This window comes from Oncorhynchus nerka, linkage group LG19 (assembly GCF_034236695.1).
Source record: "Oncorhynchus nerka isolate Pitt River linkage group LG19, Oner_Uvic_2.0, whole genome shotgun sequence".
NCBI classification, from domain to species: Eukaryota; Metazoa; Chordata; class Actinopteri; order Salmoniformes; family Salmonidae; genus Oncorhynchus; species Oncorhynchus nerka.
In genome coordinates, this window is record NC_088414.1 from 19,223,962 (window position 1) to 19,244,405 (window position 20,444).

At 42.0% G+C, this 20,444-nt stretch overlaps 1 protein-coding gene across 2 annotated transcripts; it reads right to left on the minus strand.

Moving 5' to 3' along the window:
• Window positions 1-7,555: 7,555 nt before the first annotated feature.
• Window positions 7,556-13,238, minus strand: LOC115147020 (ADP-ribosylation factor-like protein 3). 2 transcript variants are annotated; one of them, XM_029689012.2, is made up of 6 exons: window positions 12,920-13,238; window positions 11,631-11,774; window positions 10,960-11,076; window positions 10,807-10,857; window positions 10,494-10,679; window positions 7,556-8,438 (listed from the first exon to the last, which is right to left on the minus strand). In XM_029689012.2, the coding sequence occupies exons 1-6, from the start codon at window positions 12,920-12,922 to the stop codon at window positions 8,391-8,393; spliced, it is 549 nt and encodes a 182-aa protein (XP_029544872.1). In that variant the 5' UTR covers window positions 12,923-13,238; the 3' UTR covers window positions 7,556-8,390. The 2 variants fall into 2 exon arrangements, with proteins under 2 accessions (XP_029544872.1, XP_029544871.1); XM_029689011.2 differs by lacking the exon at window positions 12,920-13,238 and having other exon boundaries at window positions 11,631-11,807.
• Between the last annotated feature and the right edge of the window lie 7,206 nt (window positions 13,239-20,444).

Genomic DNA, 20,444 nt, shown 5'->3' on the forward strand with positions numbered 1-20,444 from the left:
TTGAAAGAATGTCAAGAGTGTGCAAAGCTGTCATCAAGGCAAAGGGTGGCTTCTTTGAAGAATCTAAAATCTCAAATATATTTTGATTTGTTTCACACTTTTTTGGTTACTACATGACGAGCATATCATTCCAAGGGCATTAATATGAGCTGGTCCCCTCTTTGCTGTCATAACAGCCTACACTCTTCTGGGAAGGCTTTCCACTAGATGTTGGAACATTGCTGCGGGGACTTGCTTCCATTCAGTCACAAGAGCATTAGTGAGGTCGAGCACTGATGTTGGGCAATTAGGCCTGGCTCGCAGTCGGTGTTCGAATTCCTCCCAAAGGTGTTCGATTGGGTTGAGGTCAGGGTTCTGTGCAGGCCAGTCTAGTTCTTCCCTACCAATCTCGACAAATCATTTCTGTATGGACCTCGCTTTGTGCACAGGGGCATTGTCATGCTGAAACAGGAAAGGTCCTTCCCCAAACTGTTGCCACAAAGTTGGAAGCACAGAAGCGTGTAGAATGTCATTGTATGCTGTAGCGTTAAGATTTCCCTTCACTGGAACAAAGGGGCCAAGCCTGAACCATGAAAAACAGCCCCAGACCATTATTCCTCCTCCACCAAACTTTACAGTACAAATCAAATCAAACTTTGTCACATGCGCCGAATACAACAGGTGTATTAAACCTTACCGTGAAATGTTTACTTACAAGACCTTAACCAACAATGCAGTTGAAGAAAGAGTTAGGAAGTTTATTAAAAATAATAAAAACAGAAAAATGTAACACAATACAATAACGAGGCTATATACAGGGGGTACCGGTACTGAGTCAATGTGCGGGGGTGCAGGTTAGTCGAGGTAATTTGAACATGAGTCGAGGTAATTTGTACATGTATTGGGGCAGGTAGCGTTCTCCTGACATCTGCCAAACCCAGATTCGTCCGTCGGATTGCCAGATGGTAAAGCATGTTTCATCACTCCAGAGAACGCGCATCCACTGCTCCAGAGTCCAATGACAGCGAGCTTTACATCACTCCAGCTGACGCTTGGTATAGTGCATGGTGATACTAGGTTTGTGTGCGGCTGCTCGACCAGGGAAACCCATTCATGAAGCTCCCGATGAACAGTTCTTGTGCTGACATTGCTTCCAGAGGCAGTTTGGAACTCGGTAGTAAGTGCTGCAACTGAGGACAGACGATTTTGGCACTTGACGGTCCCGTTCTGTGAACTTGTGTGACCTACCACTTTGCGGCGTAGCTGTTGTTGCTCCTAGACTTTTCCACTTCACAATAACAGCACTTACAGTTGACTGGGGCAGCTCTAGCAGAGCAGAAATTTGATGAACTGACTTGTTAGAAAGGTGGCATCCTATGACGGTTCCAAGGTGAAAGTCACTGAGCTCTTCAATACGGGCCATTCTACTGCCAACGTTTGTCTATGGAGATTGCATCGCTGTGTGCTCGATTTTATACACCTGTCAGCAACGGGTGTGGCTGAATTAGCCAAATCCACTAATTTGAAGGGGTGTCCACATACTTTTATATATACAGTGTAGTTGTGTAGAGAGAGATTGATTAATTTCAGTTTGACCTTTCATGCCTAGTTTTATACATTTTATTATGTTGCTGGTTATTGTTACAGTATAATAACTGTATTACAAATATAATTTTTAGTTTCAAACCATACAGTATGCAGAGCAGCAGAAGTAACAATCTGCTATAGGGAAAGTAAGACAAATATTAGGAAATTAATCATACAGTATCAGAGAAAGACTACAAAATGGTTGTTTAAATTAATATATCCACATAGACAGTCACTGATTGGAGTTTACCAGAGTAAGTGCCCCTCTACAAGGCCCATCTTAGCCTTGTAAATTTGCCTATTTGTAAGTTAAGATTTTCTCAAAAGTAAAAAAAATAAAGAGCATTTAAAAGGTGTTTATCAAAAATATCTTCCCAGGGGGCTGATGGCCCCAATCAATGTTATACTCTCCTACGCCCCTGCCTGTAGTATAGTTACAGACAGAGACTGTGTGACACACAACACTTTAATTAAGTTAGAGGATATCTCTCTCTTTACCCCGCTGGTCAATCTGTCTTTCTGTCCTTCGTTTCCCCTGTGTGGGAGGCCGGTGTTCTGGGGTAAGAAGCTGGGAAAGTCCCATGATTTATGGCCTACTGCAGGCCTGACTGCCTCTCGCCTCAGCGAGGTTAGCAGTGAGGGTAACGAGGGTTGATTGCTTCGCTCTATTCTCTTATTTGGGAAATCCTATATTGTTCATTGGGATTTATTGTCACTCTCATCCTCTGCAGTTTGCGATCTGATTAACATCATATTTGGGAAAGGGAAACAACTTTGAGTGCATTTTATTAGTTTGATTATTACATTGTGTGGTTCAGATGTTAATAATTAAGCAATGCATAGAGAGAGAGTTATGGAGATTTTATCACCTGTCTCACATGGTAGACTTTAATTTCCCTGTTATATTTTTTTCACTTTTCACCTTTAGAAGAGCACTACATGCACCTCATAAAACTATAAACACCTATACACTGGACAAACCCAAGAGCTAAACTTGTGATTCTTTATTTAATTTCCTCAAAACTTAAATGCAACTCCTTATAGATTTCCTAATTTCAGTAGAAAATATATTAAATACTTTTTTAGAATCCATTTCATTAATACGTTCATCTTTACAATACATGTTTCTCTGCTTAGGTAGAGTGATGACCACTATTGCTTTCAAGTGTACCAAAGCAGCAAACCACAGTGAATATGGATGGATCACACTTGTGCATGGTCTACAAAACCCTCCATACTCTATGCTGACTGTTGAATCACCTTGAGGTCCAGTTGAATACTCCTGCTCTCGTTTTGCCTCAGATGGAGGATCAACAGACTTCGGGTTATTAAAGCCAGCCAAGCTTACATGGAGAGCACGGCACACGGCAGAATATTGTGACTCAAGGCCAGAGGAGGAGGTTTGTTTTTATCATGGCAAAGCACCCAAATCATGTTGGTATGAAGAGGGCTATATAAATGCAAATTGTATTGGAGATCTATTAGAGTCCTGGAAAAGGGTTGTATGTAAATGTCTATAAGACCACAGTGGAGCACTCAGCCCAGGCAGATTAGTATGGGCTGCGATAAAAGACAAAATAGAAATAAAAAAAATGGAATTGCCTTGTGGTAAATCATGGTGAACAAGGTGAGAACTTCACTGAATGGTTGAGGTATTCTATGTGATTTATTGTATATGCAAGAGAGATGTATTGAAGAGAGATTGTTGTAAATGCGCCAGTGTCAGAGATTGTTGGGTGCAGTTCATAGTATTTGCTTTACTACGGAAAGAACTCTCATGCATAAAATGTGATCGTGTTCAAATTCTAAGGTACGAAATCCAGAGATCATTAGAGTTGCGTTTCGTAGTAATTTGGGGCTTTTATTGTAGTGGTGCAAATTCTCTAGTCTAGACGAACTACATTAGTCCAGCCCAATGAGAGTGAGAAACAAGGGAAAGTTTCAATCGGCTAAATCATTTCTTGCTTTGCTTGTTTGTGTCCTAAAGGATACTGAATAATGACTTTATTTTCCCCTATAAAATCACAACCAATATAGATCAATTAATTAAGCCCATAACATAAACTCATCACATACACATGTTGAAATGTATGTTGATGAAAAATAGTACAAGTACTATGCAACAAGAGGGGATATGTGAGTGCCGTGAGCAAGCGTTGTCATGGAGATCAATAGTAGAGAAATAGTGCCCTCTAGTAATTTTCTAGTAGAAGCGCAGGCATTCCTGTCTGACATTCGGTGCTTGGGCCTTAGTAGCTAGGTTTCCATCCAATTTGCAACAGATTTTCATGGGAATATTCTGAAATCTGCATAAAAAAATATGCACATTATCCCACCAGTGTGTTGCCAAGAAACAGATTTATTACAGATAAAAGTCTGTGCTTGATAACATAGTCCAACTCAATCATCAAGTTTGCAGACGACACAACGAGACGGCGAGGGCACTTGGAGTGTGGTGTCAGGAAAACAACCTCTCACTCAACGTCAACAAAACAAAGGAGAAGATCGTAGACTTCAGGAAACAGCAGAGGGAGCACCCCCCTATCCACATCAAAGGGACAGCAGTGGAGAAGGTGGAAAGTTACGTTCCTGGGCATACACATCACAGACAAACTGAAATTGTCCACCTCCAAAGACAGTGTGGTGAAGAAGGCGCAACAGCGCGTCTTCAACCTCAGGAGGCTGAAGAAATGTGGCTTGTCACCCAAAAACCCTGACAAACTTTTACAGATGCACAACCGAGAGCATCCTGTCGGCAACTGCACCGCCCTCAACCGCAAGGCTCTCCAGAGGGTTGTGTAGTCTGCACAACGCATCACCGGGGGCAAACTACCTGCCCTCCATGACACTTACAGCACAGGATGTCACAGGAAGGACAAAAATGTCATCAAGGACATCAACCACCCGAGCCACTGCCTGTTCACACCGCTATCATCCAGAAGGCGAGGTCAGTACAGGTGCATCAAATAGCTTCTATCTCAAGGCCATCAGACTGCTAAACAACAATCACTAACTCAGAGGCTGCTGCCTACATTGAGACCCAATCACTAGTCACTTTAAACAATGGCACTTTAAATAATGCCACTTTAATCATGTTTACATATCTTACATTACTCATATCACATGTATATTCTGTATTTTATACCATCTATTGCACCTTGCCTATGCCGCTCGGCCATCGTTCATCCATATACTTATATGTACATATTCTCATTCACCCCTTTAGATTTGTGTGTATTAGGTCATTGTTGAGGAATTGTTAGATTACTTGTTAGATATTACTGCACTGTTGGAACTAGAAGCACAAGCATTTCACTACACTCGCATTACAGTTTTTCTCAGTCACTTTGGTGCATTTTTCACATCATCCCTAACATGTGCAAAATAATAAGTGCATTTCTCAGAACAATTTGTACAAACTGCAATATACAATAGATATGTTTCTAAAGCTAGTCAGTCACTAAAAATCCTTAGTACATCTCTCAAAAGTAAATATTCATGCCAATGATCATGTCAGTGTTATCAGAATGATAAGTCATTGAGTCATTGTTCACGAACAAGGTCGTCAAAATGTTTAGGCATGTTGTCAATGTAACTGTGTACTTTGACAGTATTACCTGATGTAAACTTAGGCTACAGTTTGGATGACAGTTACTGTATTGAAAATGCACAAGGCTGCACTTCTATGGCATATATCAATTTCAACAGTACTATTTACATATTACTGTATGTGTGTTATTGATTGAAAGAGACTGGACAACCCAAGGGGCACCAAGAAAAAAAAACTAAATTAGAAAGAAACACAGGAAACCACCCCTAAGGCACAACTTTGCCCGCAGCACTGTTGTGCTGTCTACACATCCAGACGTTCCTGTCTGTCGGGCCACATATTCTTATCCACATCACACCGGATATTTTTCCTTCCAATGCAAGGTGGAAAGAATCTTTTGGAATGCCTTATCCATCCTCTGCAGCCAGCCTCATCCACGTATACAAAGTTGTGAGAGAGTTCACTTGATTCCAACTCCATTATACGCTATATCCCAGAACACACAGTTGAATTTGTTTTGGTAAGGAAGAGTGACATAAAATCTACATATATATTGCATGTTCCTTCCACAGCAATGTAAATGTGTGCAGTTTATGCTTACTGTACTATGTATCACTATAAAATGTTGCTGTAAAGTAGTTATATAGATATATGTTTTACCTGTACATACTGGTACCATAGCTCCTTAACTCTGTCCTCATTCCTTTGGAATGGTACACGGTACAGCTGTTTCATACTCATCTGGTTTCTATGCAGCACCCTGTCGATGGTTGAGATACTAACAGTATGGATGTTTTCAAAGACATCGTTGTCTTCTATAATGGTCCTTTGTATTTCCCTGAGTCTCATGGCATTGACCATGGTGCAAATAGCCTCCTCCTGTTGAGGTGTGAAAAGGCATCCTCTGCCACTGGTTTGAGGTAATCTTGCAGTCCTATGTGGGGAAAAATGCAGTGATGCATCGCACACTTTCACATAGACAAAAACTATGCGAACACACATTTTACTGTAAAACATACAGGTGGGTGCATGTAAGGTGCAGTATGTATCTGTACAGAGTATATTTCTGTATGCTGTGAAATACAAGTAGACTACTGTAATATGAAGCATTGTAGGAAGTATACAGTATACTGCTTATATACAGTAACAGTGCACTGTACATTGGTGGACATACCTGTTCTCTCTTCGAAACGTTTGAACTATTGAGGACACGGTTGATCTCCCAATATTCGGCTGCACCCTTCGACCCGCCTCAGCCATTGTAAGGCCATGATTGACAACATGGTCTACAATAGTGGCCCTTATGTCATCAGATATGCGCCTATGTCCTCTTCTGCCTCTTCCTCTGTTTTGCCTTCCACCACACATCCTTGCTCCTCTTCTTCCTCCTCTTGGCTGTGGACCCTGTTCGTTTCCAGGTCCATTCATTATTGGAAAATTGCAACTCTGTGTTGTGGTCTTTCTATATATGCTTGCAATTTAGACAACTGGTTGATTGTTGGTTGAACTAACACTTTACATTCCTTCATGAGTGAGGGTCAATTTCACCTGCACGATTCATCAATTCACGTTTTTGTACAAAAGGTCTAATAGAAATGTGTAAAACTATGCTTGACAGTTTATGACAAATAGTTCAACAATTTTGCATGTAATGGCTTATGCAAGGAACTAATGCCTAGATGTTTTGAGGGGTAAGACTATTCAACAGAGAACCATCTACTATATTTTGATCAACATGACATGAGCAATTGATCATGTGGAAAAAAGCAGACACTTGTACATTATCAATTGCAATTTGTTCAAAGGAATAAGAAATAGCTTCAAGTAACTAGATGATTTGGAATTTGTACAAGTAGTATCAAGAATTGCACTTTTGATCTAAGAAATGCACCAAAGCGACTGAGAAAAACTGTAACATCTGTTAACCATGTGTATGTGATAAATAAAATTTGATTTTGATTTGCACATAAAATAACTTTTGCGGTAAAATTCAGAAGAAAAAATACAAGTTAAATGGGTTGCCATCACATTTTCAACTCTATCGATGTCTTTGTCACAAAAACGGATTAGTTAGCCTTATAGCAAATTTGCCCCACAGTGTGGGTCAGCTACCTATATGATGAGATTATTACGGATAATAGGAGCGATAAAATTTGTTTGTTAAATGGTAGCCAAGCATCGATCATCATGTCACCAGAATAAGACCCTCAATATTTATTGAAAAGGTGGATCAAGCTCATCACCGTGCACTTTCACAACCATGTCAAATTCATCATATTTTATTTAATCTCTAGACTAACAAACGGCATGCTTTCCCGAGTCATAGTGGGAGGACCACATAACATCATTGCGTGACTCCAAGTTGACTTCGATATGATAGTTATTATAATATTTGCGAATTAAGGCAACTGTCATTTCTCGCATTATTTATTTTACCGACACAAAAAGGATCAGACCATTTTGAACAAACACATTTTATTTGTTCATGCTTCAGGTAATTCAATCGGCATGAAATGGTTAGATAGAAACCTGGTTACTGATACAGAGCAGGATATTTCCCTGCCCCACTGGTACTAAGGACAGAGTTTCAATCACATACACGCAACAAAGTACCCACTGGGCAAAAACTGGTTGAATCAACATTGTTTCCACATCATTTCAACCCCAAAGAATCTATGTGATAACGTTGAATCAACGTGGAAAACTAAATGTCATCAACGTAAGGGCATGTTGTGGTTTTTTTCACCCAACTTTTAACCTAAATCCAATGACATGGTGAAAGTTTTTGTTTATTTCACGTTGAATTCAAGTTAGTTGACAACTCAACCAAATGTAAATCAAAACTAGATGTTGGAACTGATGTCTGTGCCCAGTGGGTCGTGTCTATTCAGCTGTTCATTCTTAAAAAACTACTTTCATAATGTAGACATCTTCATAATAAGCCTCCTGACTATTACAAAAAGGTGGCAAAAGTAAGCACACAGAAATGACAGTTGAGTAATATCTGAATATTTAAAATGTTTAAATAATAACGTATATACAGTATATACAACTGGAGAAGCATTAATAAAATGCTGGTAATGTCAACATTACAGAAAGTTTCTCTTTAAAGTATTTACTCTATTGCAACTGGCTCATGATCTATTCAAAAAAATATCACAATATTTTCAAAAAATATTATGACAGCAAGTCAAAAGCTTTGATAATGAACACCACTCCACCTTTCACCTCCTACCCTTCGTTTGAGTCTTTGGGAATAAGTATGCCCCTGGCGTCACTTCTTACGAACTGCTATGTTCTTGCACACCCATGTCATGCCATCCTATAAAGTAAGTAAACAGACTCATATTACACCGGCACAGTATTAAACGTTAGTGTGCAATCAGTGTCTATGATGCTCTCTAATTGTGCATACAGTATGTGTGTGTGTTGTGTGCAAATGTAGTGTACAGTGGATTCTGAAATGATTCAGACCCCTTGACTTTTCCACATCTTGTTACGTTACAGCCTTAATCTAAAATGGATTAAATTAATATTTTTCCTCACACTACCCCATAATGACAAATCGAAAACAGGTTTTTAGAAATGTTTGCTAATTTATAAAAAAAAAATGATAAACAGAAAAAACATTTTTTACATCATAAGTATTCAGACTTTTTGCTATGAGACTTGAAATTGAGCACAGGTGCACCTGGTTTCCATTGATCATCCTTGAGATGTTTCTACAACTTGATTGGAGTCCACCGGTGGGAAATTCAATTAATTGGACATGATTTGCAAAGGCCTGTCTATATAAGGTCCCACAGTTGACAGTGCATGTCAGATAAAAAAAAAAAAAACCATGAGGTCGAAGGAATTGTCTGTAGAGCTCTGAGACATGATTGTGTCGAGGCACAGATCTATGGAAGGATAACAGAACATGTTTGCAGCATTGAAGGTCCCCAAGAACACAGTCGCCTCCATCATTCTTAAATGGAAGAAGTTTGGAACCACCAAGACTCTTCCTAGAGCTCGGCCAAACTGAGCAATCGGGGGAGAAGGAACATGTTCAAGGAGGTGACCAAGAACCTGAAGGTCACTCTGAAAGAGCTCCAGAGTTCCTCTGTGGAGATGGGAGAACCTTTCAGAAGGACAACCATCTCTGCAGCACTCCACCAAGGATGTATAGTAGAGTGGCCAGAGGGAAGACAATCCTCAGTAAAAGGCACATGACAGCCAGCTTGGAGTTTGCCAAAAGGCTTCTAAAGGACACTCAGACCATGAGAAACAAGATTCTCTGGTCTGATGAAAACAAGATTGAACTCTTTGGCCTGAATGCCAAGTGTCACGTCTGGAGGAAACCTGGTAACATCCGTATGGTGAAGCATGGTGGTGACAGCATCTTGCTGTGGTGATGTTTTTCAGTGGCAGGGACTGGGAGACTAGTCAGGTTGAATGAAGCAAAGTACAGAGAGATCCTTGATGAAAACCTGCTCCAGAGCGCTCAGGACAACAACCCTTCCAACAGGTCAACAATCCTAAGCACACAGCCAAGACAACACAGGGGTGGCTTCGAGGCCTCCCGAGTGGGGCAGTGGTCTAAGGCACTGCATCGCAGTGCTAGCTGTGGCACTAGAGATTCTGGGTTCGAGTCCAGGCTCTGTTGAGCCAGCCGCAACTGGGAGACCCATGGGGTGGCACACAATTGGGTCACGTCTGGGTTAGGGGAGGGTTTGGTTGGCAGGGATGTTCTTGTCCAATCGCACACTAGAGACTCCTGTGGCAGGCCGGGCGCAGTGCACGCCGACGGGGTCGCCAAGTGTACGGTGTTTCCTTCGACACATTGGTGCGGCTGGATTCTGAGTTAAGAAGAAGCAGTGCGGCTTGGTTGGGTTGTTTATTGGGGGACACACGGCTCTCGACCTTTGCCGCTCCCGAGTCCGTACGGGAGTTGTAGCGATGAGACAAGACTGTAACTACTAATTGGATACAACGATATTGGGGTGAAAACGGGTAAAAAAAAAATATATATATATATATATATATATACATATATAAAAAATGTACAACAAGGAATGGCTTTGGGATAAGTCTCTGAATGTCCTTGAGTGGCCCAGCTAGAGCCCAGACTTGAATCCAATCAAACATCTCTGAAGAGACCTGAAAATAGCTGTGCAGCAAAGTCCCCATCCAACCTGACAGAGCTTGAGAGGATCTGCAAATACAGGTGTGCCAAGCTTGTAGTGTCATATCCAAGAAGACTCGAGGCTGTAATCGCTGCCAAAGGTGCAACAAAGTACTGAGTAATGGGTCTGAATACTTGTGTAAATGTGATATGTTTTTTCTTTTTAATACATTTGCAAAAATGTCTAAACCAACGTAGATGTGTGTTTTATACCTGTACTCCCTCTGCGGTAATTGCAGAGCAGGCCTGGATCTGCCATACCCGGTCTCTGATGGTGTGCAGGTTGAGGCCCTCAGCTAGCTCTGATGCAGGAGCCGCAGTCATCAGGTCCTGCTTGTTGGCAAATATCAACAGTGGCACCATGCTCAACTTCTCTTCTTCCATCAACTCAGCCAGCTCCTGTGTGTTTGTGTGTGTGTAAGAGAAGGGTGGGGGAGGGGTTCAATCAATAACTGCATCAAAATATGGATATCAGAAGACAGCTGAATAGAATATTGTGCATTTTTACGGACTGGTGCCGCTTTACCTGCCCGGTCTCTTCAAAGCGTTTCCTGTCTGAACTGTCAATCACATAGATCTGTGATGAAGATGGACAGAGGAGAGTATTAGTGACAGATAGAAAGGTTCAACCGTATCAAGCTGTCTCCATTTATTTGTGGTCAGAACTTTTTGGACCTACCAGTACGTCTGTGTTCTCAAAGTAGTTCCTCCAGTACGGGCGGATCTTGCGCTGGCCTCCAATGTCCCAAACATTTAGCTTAAATCCCTGGGACTGCATGCTCTTTATGTTGAATCCCTGTGGACAGAGGAGGAGAGTGCCCATCAATGCAATGCTTTGGACAGTTTGTGATCACTGTGAGCATGTGTAACTATGCTTTCATGAGTGTCTGAGCTGTGTTTATGCTATTGTCTGTATCCAGGGTTGGGCAGGTTACTTCCTAAAGGTAATCTTTTACAGTTACTAGTTACCTGTCAAATTGTATTCAGTAATGTACATTTTGGAACACCCAAACACAGTAAAGTAATATGTTTACTCTCTGTTACTTTTGGATTACTTTCCCCTTAAGAGGCATTAGAAGATCACAAAAAGGATCCATCAAATGCATTTGGTGCGTTATCATAGTGATCTCTGCATTTTTTAAAATTGTATTTTTAATTGGCTACATCATTTCGGGAATTTAAAAGTAATAAAAGTAGTCATCTAGTTTTTCAAAAGTATCTGTAATCTGATTACAATATTTTTAATGGTAACGTAACTGATTGCAGGTATTGTTTCTTCTAATAAGATAATATGTAACTGATTACATGTAATCAATTACTCCCCAATCCTGTGTACATCAGTACATTTACCTGAGTAGGGGTGATGTGGCTGACATCCTCTGAGGCCAGCTGTTTAAGCAGGGTGGTCTTGCCAGCATTGTCCAGCCCTAGCAACAGTAACCGCACCTCCTGGTCCGGAGAGTGCTTCAGTCTTCGCAGAATCGACAGCAAACCCTGCAGTGCATCACACATCCAGGTCAGGTGACATCATGACAAACAGCACAAGTTGGTATTTAGGTTATAGCTATGTAATGAAATAAGAACCTAGGCAACAAGGCATTATGTTCAAACATAATTAACAGCAGGTGGTCCAGCTACAAACAACTTCTGTTCTGTTAACAGGGTTACCTGAAAGCACATTACTGCATAACAGAGCCAACACACCAGGGCAGAAATAATGCGAGGCCAGAGGCCGCGGGTAACCTCAGCCAATCACGAAACGCCCTGGTGTGATTGGGTTTGGCATGGCACAGATTAAACAAGACGAGCCCGAGCTCTGTGTGCAGGAGGAAATAAGCACTAAGAGCACAGATTTAACTGTTAGCCTCTTGCCATGGCCTACTTTCACACCACCTTTGATTGGACAGTTGAGACATGTGCACAGCACGAATACTCTTCCAGTGTTGAGGGAGGCTTAAGAGGTCTTCTTATTCACTGCTGTCACTGTACTTTTTGATCTAGCCAACTAAATAGACAGCAGATTCTCTACCCACATCCTTGTGACATAGTTAATGTCACAATCACTGTAGATTACATGCAATCTGAGTAGGCAACAAGAATTAGGACTAGCTAAATACATTTAAAGACTACACGTGTCACAGGTGAATCTGTAGTCAGTTTGGAGGATGAATGTATTTTCAAAGGTTTGGGGTACTTTATTACTGCAGGAATCAGTCATATGGTATCAAGCCGTACTTGTTAGTTTAAATAACTGATTACCAACCACAAGTTAAAAATGTGTCCATAACATTTGAAACGTTGTCACTGTTATTAGCTAGCTATAGCTTGTCTATGCGTAACATTACTTGACACATAAGACATGGTATTATTTGTTATAAAGTTATGTTCTGACAGTAACAATGGTAATTCATTATTTACATGAATGACAATAAGCATGCCCTGCCAGGTAGACCTTTTTGGCAGGTACAGGCTGTACTGTAGCCTAACGTTAACTGTTAGCCGTTAGAAAGCTACGTTAAAGTTAGTCGCGTCGCACTTTTTGGATAACTGACTAACGTTACTCTCTCACCCATACGATATTGCATTTAGCCATATAGCTCAATTCCAACTTTATGTTGATCATATTGCAGGGTACTTACCATGGTTTGCTCAGCTAGTGGCTCCTGTTCGGGATCAGTGAGTGGATTAGCTAGCTAGCTAGTAGCATTTGACTGTATTCATTCTGAACAGCTGAAAAGCTCCCCGTAGCTATGGTAGCCGTGACGTCACCATAAACAACGACTTGGGCCATTATTTGGCCGGGCACGAACCCATTTATATCTGCGATAATTTCAGTTTTTATGAATAGGAATGGCCAATCTTAATAACTGATCTCTTACTAAATTGTCTTCATTTCCAGTGCTTGTGACTCCCTCAGACAAATAGTCTACAGCAGGGATTTCGCAGTTATGGCTAACTGCGGCCGAGAGTATAGGCGAGCTGGTGTGTCGAAAGGAGTGAGGAGTGTGTGTGTGTGTGTGTATGGAAAGCCAATAAGGTAATATGGCAGATTTGTTGTCACTCAAGACCGTTTTGCGTGGCTGATTGGGCTGCACAACAAATCGATAAACCGGCAAACAGTGCACTGGTGTATGGACATCCTGCCGACCTGAGACCTGACCAATAGTGTGCAACTGCAGCCCGCAATTCGGCAGTTCCCCCCTCAATCATTCCATTGGTACATTCATGAACACCCCCGCTCCCCCCTCGAACAATTCAATTCAAGGGGCTTTATTGGCATGGGAAACATATGTTAACTTTGTCTAAGCAAATTAGGTAGATAGTATACAAAAGTGAAATAGACAATAAAATGAACAGTAAACATTACACTCACAGAAGTTCCAAAAGAATAAAGACATTACAAATGTCATATTATGTATATATACAGTGTTGTTACGATGTACAAATGGTTAAAGTACAAAAGGGAAAATAAATAAGCATAAATATGGGTTATATTTACAATGGAGTTTGTTTTTCACTGGTTGACCTTTTCTTGTGGCAACAGGTCACAATCTTGCTGCTGTGATGGCACACTGTGGTATTTTACCGAGTAGACAGTAGATATGGGAGTTGATCAAAATCGGGTTTGTTTTCAAATTCTTTTTGGATCTGTAATCTGGGGGAAAATGTGTCTCTAATGTGGTCATACATTAGGCAGGAGGTTAGGAAGTGCAGCTCAGTTTCCACCTCATTTTGTGGGCAGTGTGCACATAGCCTGTAGCCTATCTTCTCGAACATCTCATTGGTTCTGTGCACCCCACTGTTTACGAGTGTATGGCTAGCTATAGCTACACCCAGCCCCTTCTTCAAATCAAAATCAAATCAAATCAAATGTTATTGGTCATATACAATTGGTTAGTAGATGTTAATCCGAGCGTAGCGAAATGCTTGTGCTTCTAGTTCCAAAAGTGCAGTAATATCTAACAAGTAATCTAACAATTCATCAACAACTACCTAATACACACAAATCTAAAGGGGTGAATGAGAATATGTACATATAAGTATATGAATGAGTGATGGCCGAGCAGCATAGGCAAGGTGCAATAGATGGTATAAAATACAGTATATACATGTGATATGAGTAATGTAAGATATGTAAACATGATTAAAGTGGCATTATTAAAAGTGGCATTGTTTAAAGTGACTAGTGATCCGTTTATTAAAGTGTCCAGTGATTGGGTCTCAATGTAGGCAGCAGCCTCTCTGAGTTAGTGATTGCTGTTTAGCAGTCTGATGGCCTTGAGATAGAAGCTATTTTTCAATCTCTCGGTCCCAGCTTTGATGCAACTGTACTGACCTCGCCTTCTGGATGATAGCGGTGTGAACAGACAGTGGCTCGGGTGGTTGTAGTCCTTGATGATATTTTTGGCCTTCCTGTGACATCAGGTGCTGTAGGTGTCATGGAGGGCAGGTAGTTTGCCCCCGGTGATGCGTTGTGCAGACCGCACAACCCTCTGGAGAGCTTTGCGGGTGCAGTTGCCGTACCAGGCTGTGATAGCAGGATGTTCTCGATTGTGCATCTGTAAAAGTTTGTCAGGGTTTTGGGTGACAAGCTACATTTCTTCAGCCTCCTGAGTTTGAAGAGGCACTGTCTGTGTGGGTGGACCATTTCAGATTGTCAGTGATGTGCACGCCGAAGAACTTGAAGCTTTTCACCTTCTCCACTGCTGTCCCTTCGATGTGGATAGGGGGGTGCTCCCCCTGCGGTTTCCTGAAGTCTATGATCACCTCCTTTGTTTTGTTGACATTGAGGGAGAGGTTAATCTCCCACTTCCGAGGGTTCAAAACAACTGGGACTGGGAAAAAAACAAGCTCCGACTGGGAAAAATCGTTTTGAACAGTCATCCAACTCGGAATTTAAACTCAGGAACTCGGGCCTCTTTCTCGATCTCCAACTTTCCGACATGAAGATTACTGACGTCATGATTTGAGCTTGTATTTTTTTCTGTAGATTATTATTATTATTATTTTTTAATTTACCCCTTTTTTCTCCCCAATTTTGTGGTATCCAATTGTTGTAGTAGCTACTATCTTGTCTCATCGCTACAACTCCCGTACGGGCTCGGGAGAAACGAAGGTTGAATGTCATGCGTCCTCCGATACACAACCCAACCAGCCGTACTGCTTCTTAACACAGCACGCATCCAACCCAGGAAGCCAGCCGCACCAATGTGTCGGAGGGTACACCGTGCACCTGGCAACCTTGGTTAGCGCTCACTGCGCCCGGCCCACCACAGGAGTCGCTGGTGCGCGATGAGACAAGGACATCCCTACCGACCAAGCCCTCCCTAACCCGGACGACGCTAGGCAAATTGTGCGTCGCCCCACGTACCTCCCGGTCGCGGCCGGTTACGACAGAGCCTGGGCGCGAACCCAGGGACTCTGATGGCACAGCTGCTGCTGCAGTACAGCGCCCTTAACCACTGCGCCACCCGGGAGGCCGAGCTTGTATTTTTTAAGAGGTCCAAGTTTTTTTGAATGTGGCATATGTACCACAGTACAGTTGAAGTCGGAAGTTCACATACACTTAGGTTGGAGTCATTAAAACTCGTTTTTCAACTACTCCACAATTTTCTTGTTAACAAACTATAGTTTTGGCATGTTGGTTAGGACATCTACTTTGTGCATGACACAAGTAATTTTTCCAACAATTGTTTACAGACAGATTATTTCACTTACCATTTACTGTATCACAATTCCAGTGGGTCAGAAGTTTAAATACACTAAGTTGACTGTGCCTTTAAACAGCTTGGAAAATTCCAGAAAATTATGTCTTGGCTTTAGAAGCTTCTGATAGGTTAATTGACATCATTTGAGTCAGTTGGAGGTGTACCTGTGGATGTATTTCAAGACCTACCTTCAAACTCAGTGCCTCTTTGCTTGACATCATGGGAAAATCAAAAGAAATCAGCCAAGACCTCAGGAAAAACATTGTAGACCTCCAAAAGTCTGGTTCATCCTTGGGAACAATTTCCAAACTCCTGAAGGTATCACGTTCATCTGTACAAACAATAGTACGCAAGTATAAGCACCATGGGACCGCGCAGCCGTCATACCGCTCAGGAAGGAGACGTGTTCTGTCTCCCAGAGATGAACGTACTTTGGTGTGAATCAATCCCAGAACAACAGCAAAGGACCTTGTGAAGATGCTGGAGGAAACTGGTACGAAAGTATATATATATATAAAGTATATATATATATATTTACATACAGTAAAACAAGTCCTATATCGACATAACCTGAAAGGCCGCTCAGCAAGGAAGAAGCCACTGCTCCAAAACCACCATAAAAAAGCCAGACTACGGTTTGCAACTGCACATGGGGACAAAAATCTTACTTTTTGGAGAAATGTCCTCTGTTCTGATGAAACAAAAATAGAACTGTTTGGCCATAATGACCATCGTTATGTCTAGAGGAAAGAGGGGGAGGCTTGCAAGCCGAAGAACACCATCCCAACCGTGAAGCACAGGGGTGGCAGCATCATGTTGTGGGAGTGCTTTGCTGCAGGAGGGACTGGTGCACTTCACAAAATAGATGGCATCACGAAGTAGGAAAATTACGTGGATATAATGAAGCAACATCTCAAGACATTAGTCAGGAAGTTAAAGCTTGGTTACAAATGGGTCTTCCAAATGGACAATGACCCCACGCATACTTCCAAAGTTGTGGCAAAATGGCTTAGGACAACAAAGTCAAGGTATTGGAGTGGCCATCACAAAGCCCTAACCTCAACCCTATAGAAAATTTGTGGGCAGACCCGAAAAAGCGTGTGCGAGCAAGGAGGCCTACAAACCTGACTCAGTTACATCAGCTCTGTCAGGAGGAATGGGCCAAAATTCACCCAACTTATTGTGGGAAGCTTGTGTAAGGCTACCCGAAACATTTGACCCAAGTTAAACAATTTAAAGGCAATGCTACCAAATACTAATTGAGTGTATGTTAACTTCTCACCCACTGGGAATGTGATGAAAGAAACAAAAGCTGAAGTAAATCATTCTCTCCATTATTATTATGACATTTCACATTCTTAAAATAAAGTGGTGTCCTAACGGACAGGGAATTTTTACTTGCATTAAATGTCAGGAATTGTGAAAAACTGACTTTAAATGTATTTGACCTAAAGGTGTATATAAACTTCTGACTTCAACTGTAAGTGTCCCGGTGTTGTTGCTGTTCATACCCTCCTCATTGAGGAGACGACGTGCATGTATCAAGGTGACATCTAGATGGTTCTAAATATTTGTTATTTTTTGTGTAGGCTGCTATCCTACTTTAAATAAAATCATGAGAGGCAGAAAAAAATGCCACATTAGCTACCACCGGCAACACAACCTGGTCTCAGAGCATTTCGTATTATTCTTTATGTAAATGTAAATCTGAGACATTCCATTCAGTATGATATGTCACGTTTCATATAGTATGTATTCATTTGTGGATGTCCATCATTCATTTTGTATGATTTCTTAGAAATTACAATTAGTATAAGAATTAGCAAAACGTACAATATGTTATGAATTTGCAAAATCCTGGGCTCTCCAGAGGTCTGCATAATGCATCACTGGGGGCACACTGCCTGCCTTTCAGGACACCTACAGCACCCGATGTCACAGGTAGGCCAAAAAGATAATCACGGCCTGTTCACCCCGCGATCATCCAGAAGGCGAGGTCAGTTCAGGTGCATCAAAGAAAGCTGGGACTGAGAGACTGAAAAACAGCTTCTATCTCAAGGCCATCAGACTGTTAAATAGCCATCACTAGCCTGCTCCCAACCGGTTACTCAACCCTGCACCTTAGAGGCATGGAATTACTGGTCACTTTAAGAATGGAAAACTAGTCACTTTAATAATGTTCACATACTGCTTTACTCATTTCACATTTACACTGCTCAAAAAAATAAAGGGAACACTTAAACAACACAATGTAACTCCAAGTCAATCACACTTCTGTGAAATCAAACTGTCCACTTAGGAAGCAAATGGAATAGACAACAGGTGGAAATTATAGGCAATTAGCAAGACACCCCCAATAAAGGAATGGTTATGCAGGTGGTGACCACAGACCACTTCTCAGTTCCTATGCTTCCTGGCTGATGTTTTGGTCACTTTTGAATGCTGGCGGTGCGTTCACTCTAGTGGTAGCATGAAACGGAGCCTACAACCCACACAAGTGGCTCAAGTAGTGCAGCTCATCCAGGATGGAACATCAATGCGAGCTGTGGCAAGAAGGTTTGCTGTGTCTGTCAGCGTAGTGTCCAGAGCATGAAGGCACTACCAGGAGACAGGCCAGTACATCAGGAGACGTGGAGAAGGCCGTAGGAGCGCAACAACCCAGCAGCAGGACCGCTACCTCCGCCTTTGTGCAAGGAGGAGCACTGCCAGAGCCCTGCAAAATGACCTCCAGCAGGCCACAAATGTGCATGTGTCTGCTCAAACAGTCAGAAACAGACTCCATGAGGGTGGTATGTGGGCCCGACGTCCACACCAAGATTGGCAAATTTGCCACTGGCGCCCTGTGCTCTTCACAGACGAAAGCAGGTTCACACTGAGCACATGTGACAGACGTGACAGAGTCTGGAGACGTCGTGGAGAACGTTCTGCTGCCTGCAACATCCTCCAGCATGACCGGTTTGGCGGTGGGTCAGTCATGATGTGGGGTGGCATTTCTTTGGGGGGGCCGCACAGCCCTCCATGTGCTCGCCATAGGTAGCCTGACTGCCATTAGGTACCGAGATGAGATCCTCAGACCCCTTGTGAGACCATATGCTGGTGCGGTTGGCCCTGGGTTCCTCCTAATGCAAGACAATGCTAGACCTCATGTGGCTGGAGTGTGTCAGCAGTTCCTGCAAGAGGAAGGCATTGATGCTATGGACTGGCCCGCCCATTCCCCAGACCTGAATCCAATTGAGCACATCTGGGACATCATGTCTCGCTCCATCCACCAACGCCACGTTGCACCACAGACTGTCCAGGAGTTGGCGAATGCTTTAGTCCAGGTCTGGGAGGAGATCCCTCAGGAGACCATCCGCTACCTCATCAGGAGCATGCCCAGGCATTGTAGGGAGGTCATACAGGCACGTGGAGGCCACACACACTACTGAGCCTCATTTTGACTTGTTTTAAGGACATTACATCAAAGTTGGATCAGCCTGTAGTGTGACTCCAAATCCAGACCTCCATGGGTTGATAAATTTGATTTCCATTGATAATTTTTGTGTGATTTTGTTGTCAGCACATTCAACTATGTAAAGAAAAGAGTATTTAATAAGAATATTTCATTCATTCAGATCTCAGTTACTTTAGTGTTCCCTTTATTTTTTTGAGCAGTGTATATACTGTATTCTATTCTACTGTATTTTAGTCAATGCCACTCCAACATTGCTTGTCCTAATATTTATATTTTTCTTAATTCTATTATTTTACCTTTAGATTTGTGTGTATTGTTGTGAATTGTTTGATACTACTGCATTGTTGGAGCTAGGAACCCAAGCTTTTCGCTACACCAGAGATAATATCCGCTTAATATGTGTATGTGACCAATACAATTTGATTTCAGAGTTCCCAGTTCCCAGTTTCTTTTGAATGCGGCATTACACAGAACAATGTGTGTAATTGCTAGCTATTCTTTTGAGTGAACATTTTATGTCTTTGGAGCTCCAGTCCGCCCACACAAGTCGCTTGCAACTCCGTCGTATTGTGGAGTTGAGTTAAATCAATTTTTCCAAGTCGGAGCTTGTTTTTTTAACTTGTTCCCAGGTGTTGTGAATACACTAAAAAGTCGGAAGTCTGAGAATTCCGAGTTCCCAGTTGTTTTGTACACAGCATCAATAGATGGGTTAGCTGACAATGTCACGGAAACAATGTGCACTCTTAAATGGGGCAGAAGTCGATTGATTTATTTTAATTCTGGATGACCAGATAGCTACTAACAATGACAAAAAAAGGCCATGTGGGGAATCATAGGTGACTCATTGCAGCTAGTTTCATCTTGTTCTTGATACCGTGTCTTGTTTTGAGTTATTTTGACTGATTTCATGTCAATGCTAATATAGCAAAATAAATCCCTAGCTAGCTAACCAACAACTGTAAAAATTTATTTGAGAGACAAGTGCTCATTGTGCAAATGTAT

What these genes read in the sequence shown, in the direction of transcription:
- LOC115147020 (XM_029689011.2), bottom strand. Translation starts at nt 11,792, where the DNA reads ATGTGTGATGCACTGCAGGGTTTGCTGTCGATTCTGCGAAGACTGAAG. An exon ending in TTGAGAACACAGACGTACTG is followed by an intron (nt 10,858 to 10,959) that starts GTAGGTCCAAAA and finishes TCTTCATCACAG; the next exon opens with ATCTATGTGATTGACAGTTC. An exon ending in GCTTTGAAGAGACCGGGCAG is followed by an intron (nt 10,680 to 10,806) that starts GTAAAGCGGCAC and finishes ACAAACACACAG; the next exon opens with GAGCTGGCTGAGTTGATGGA.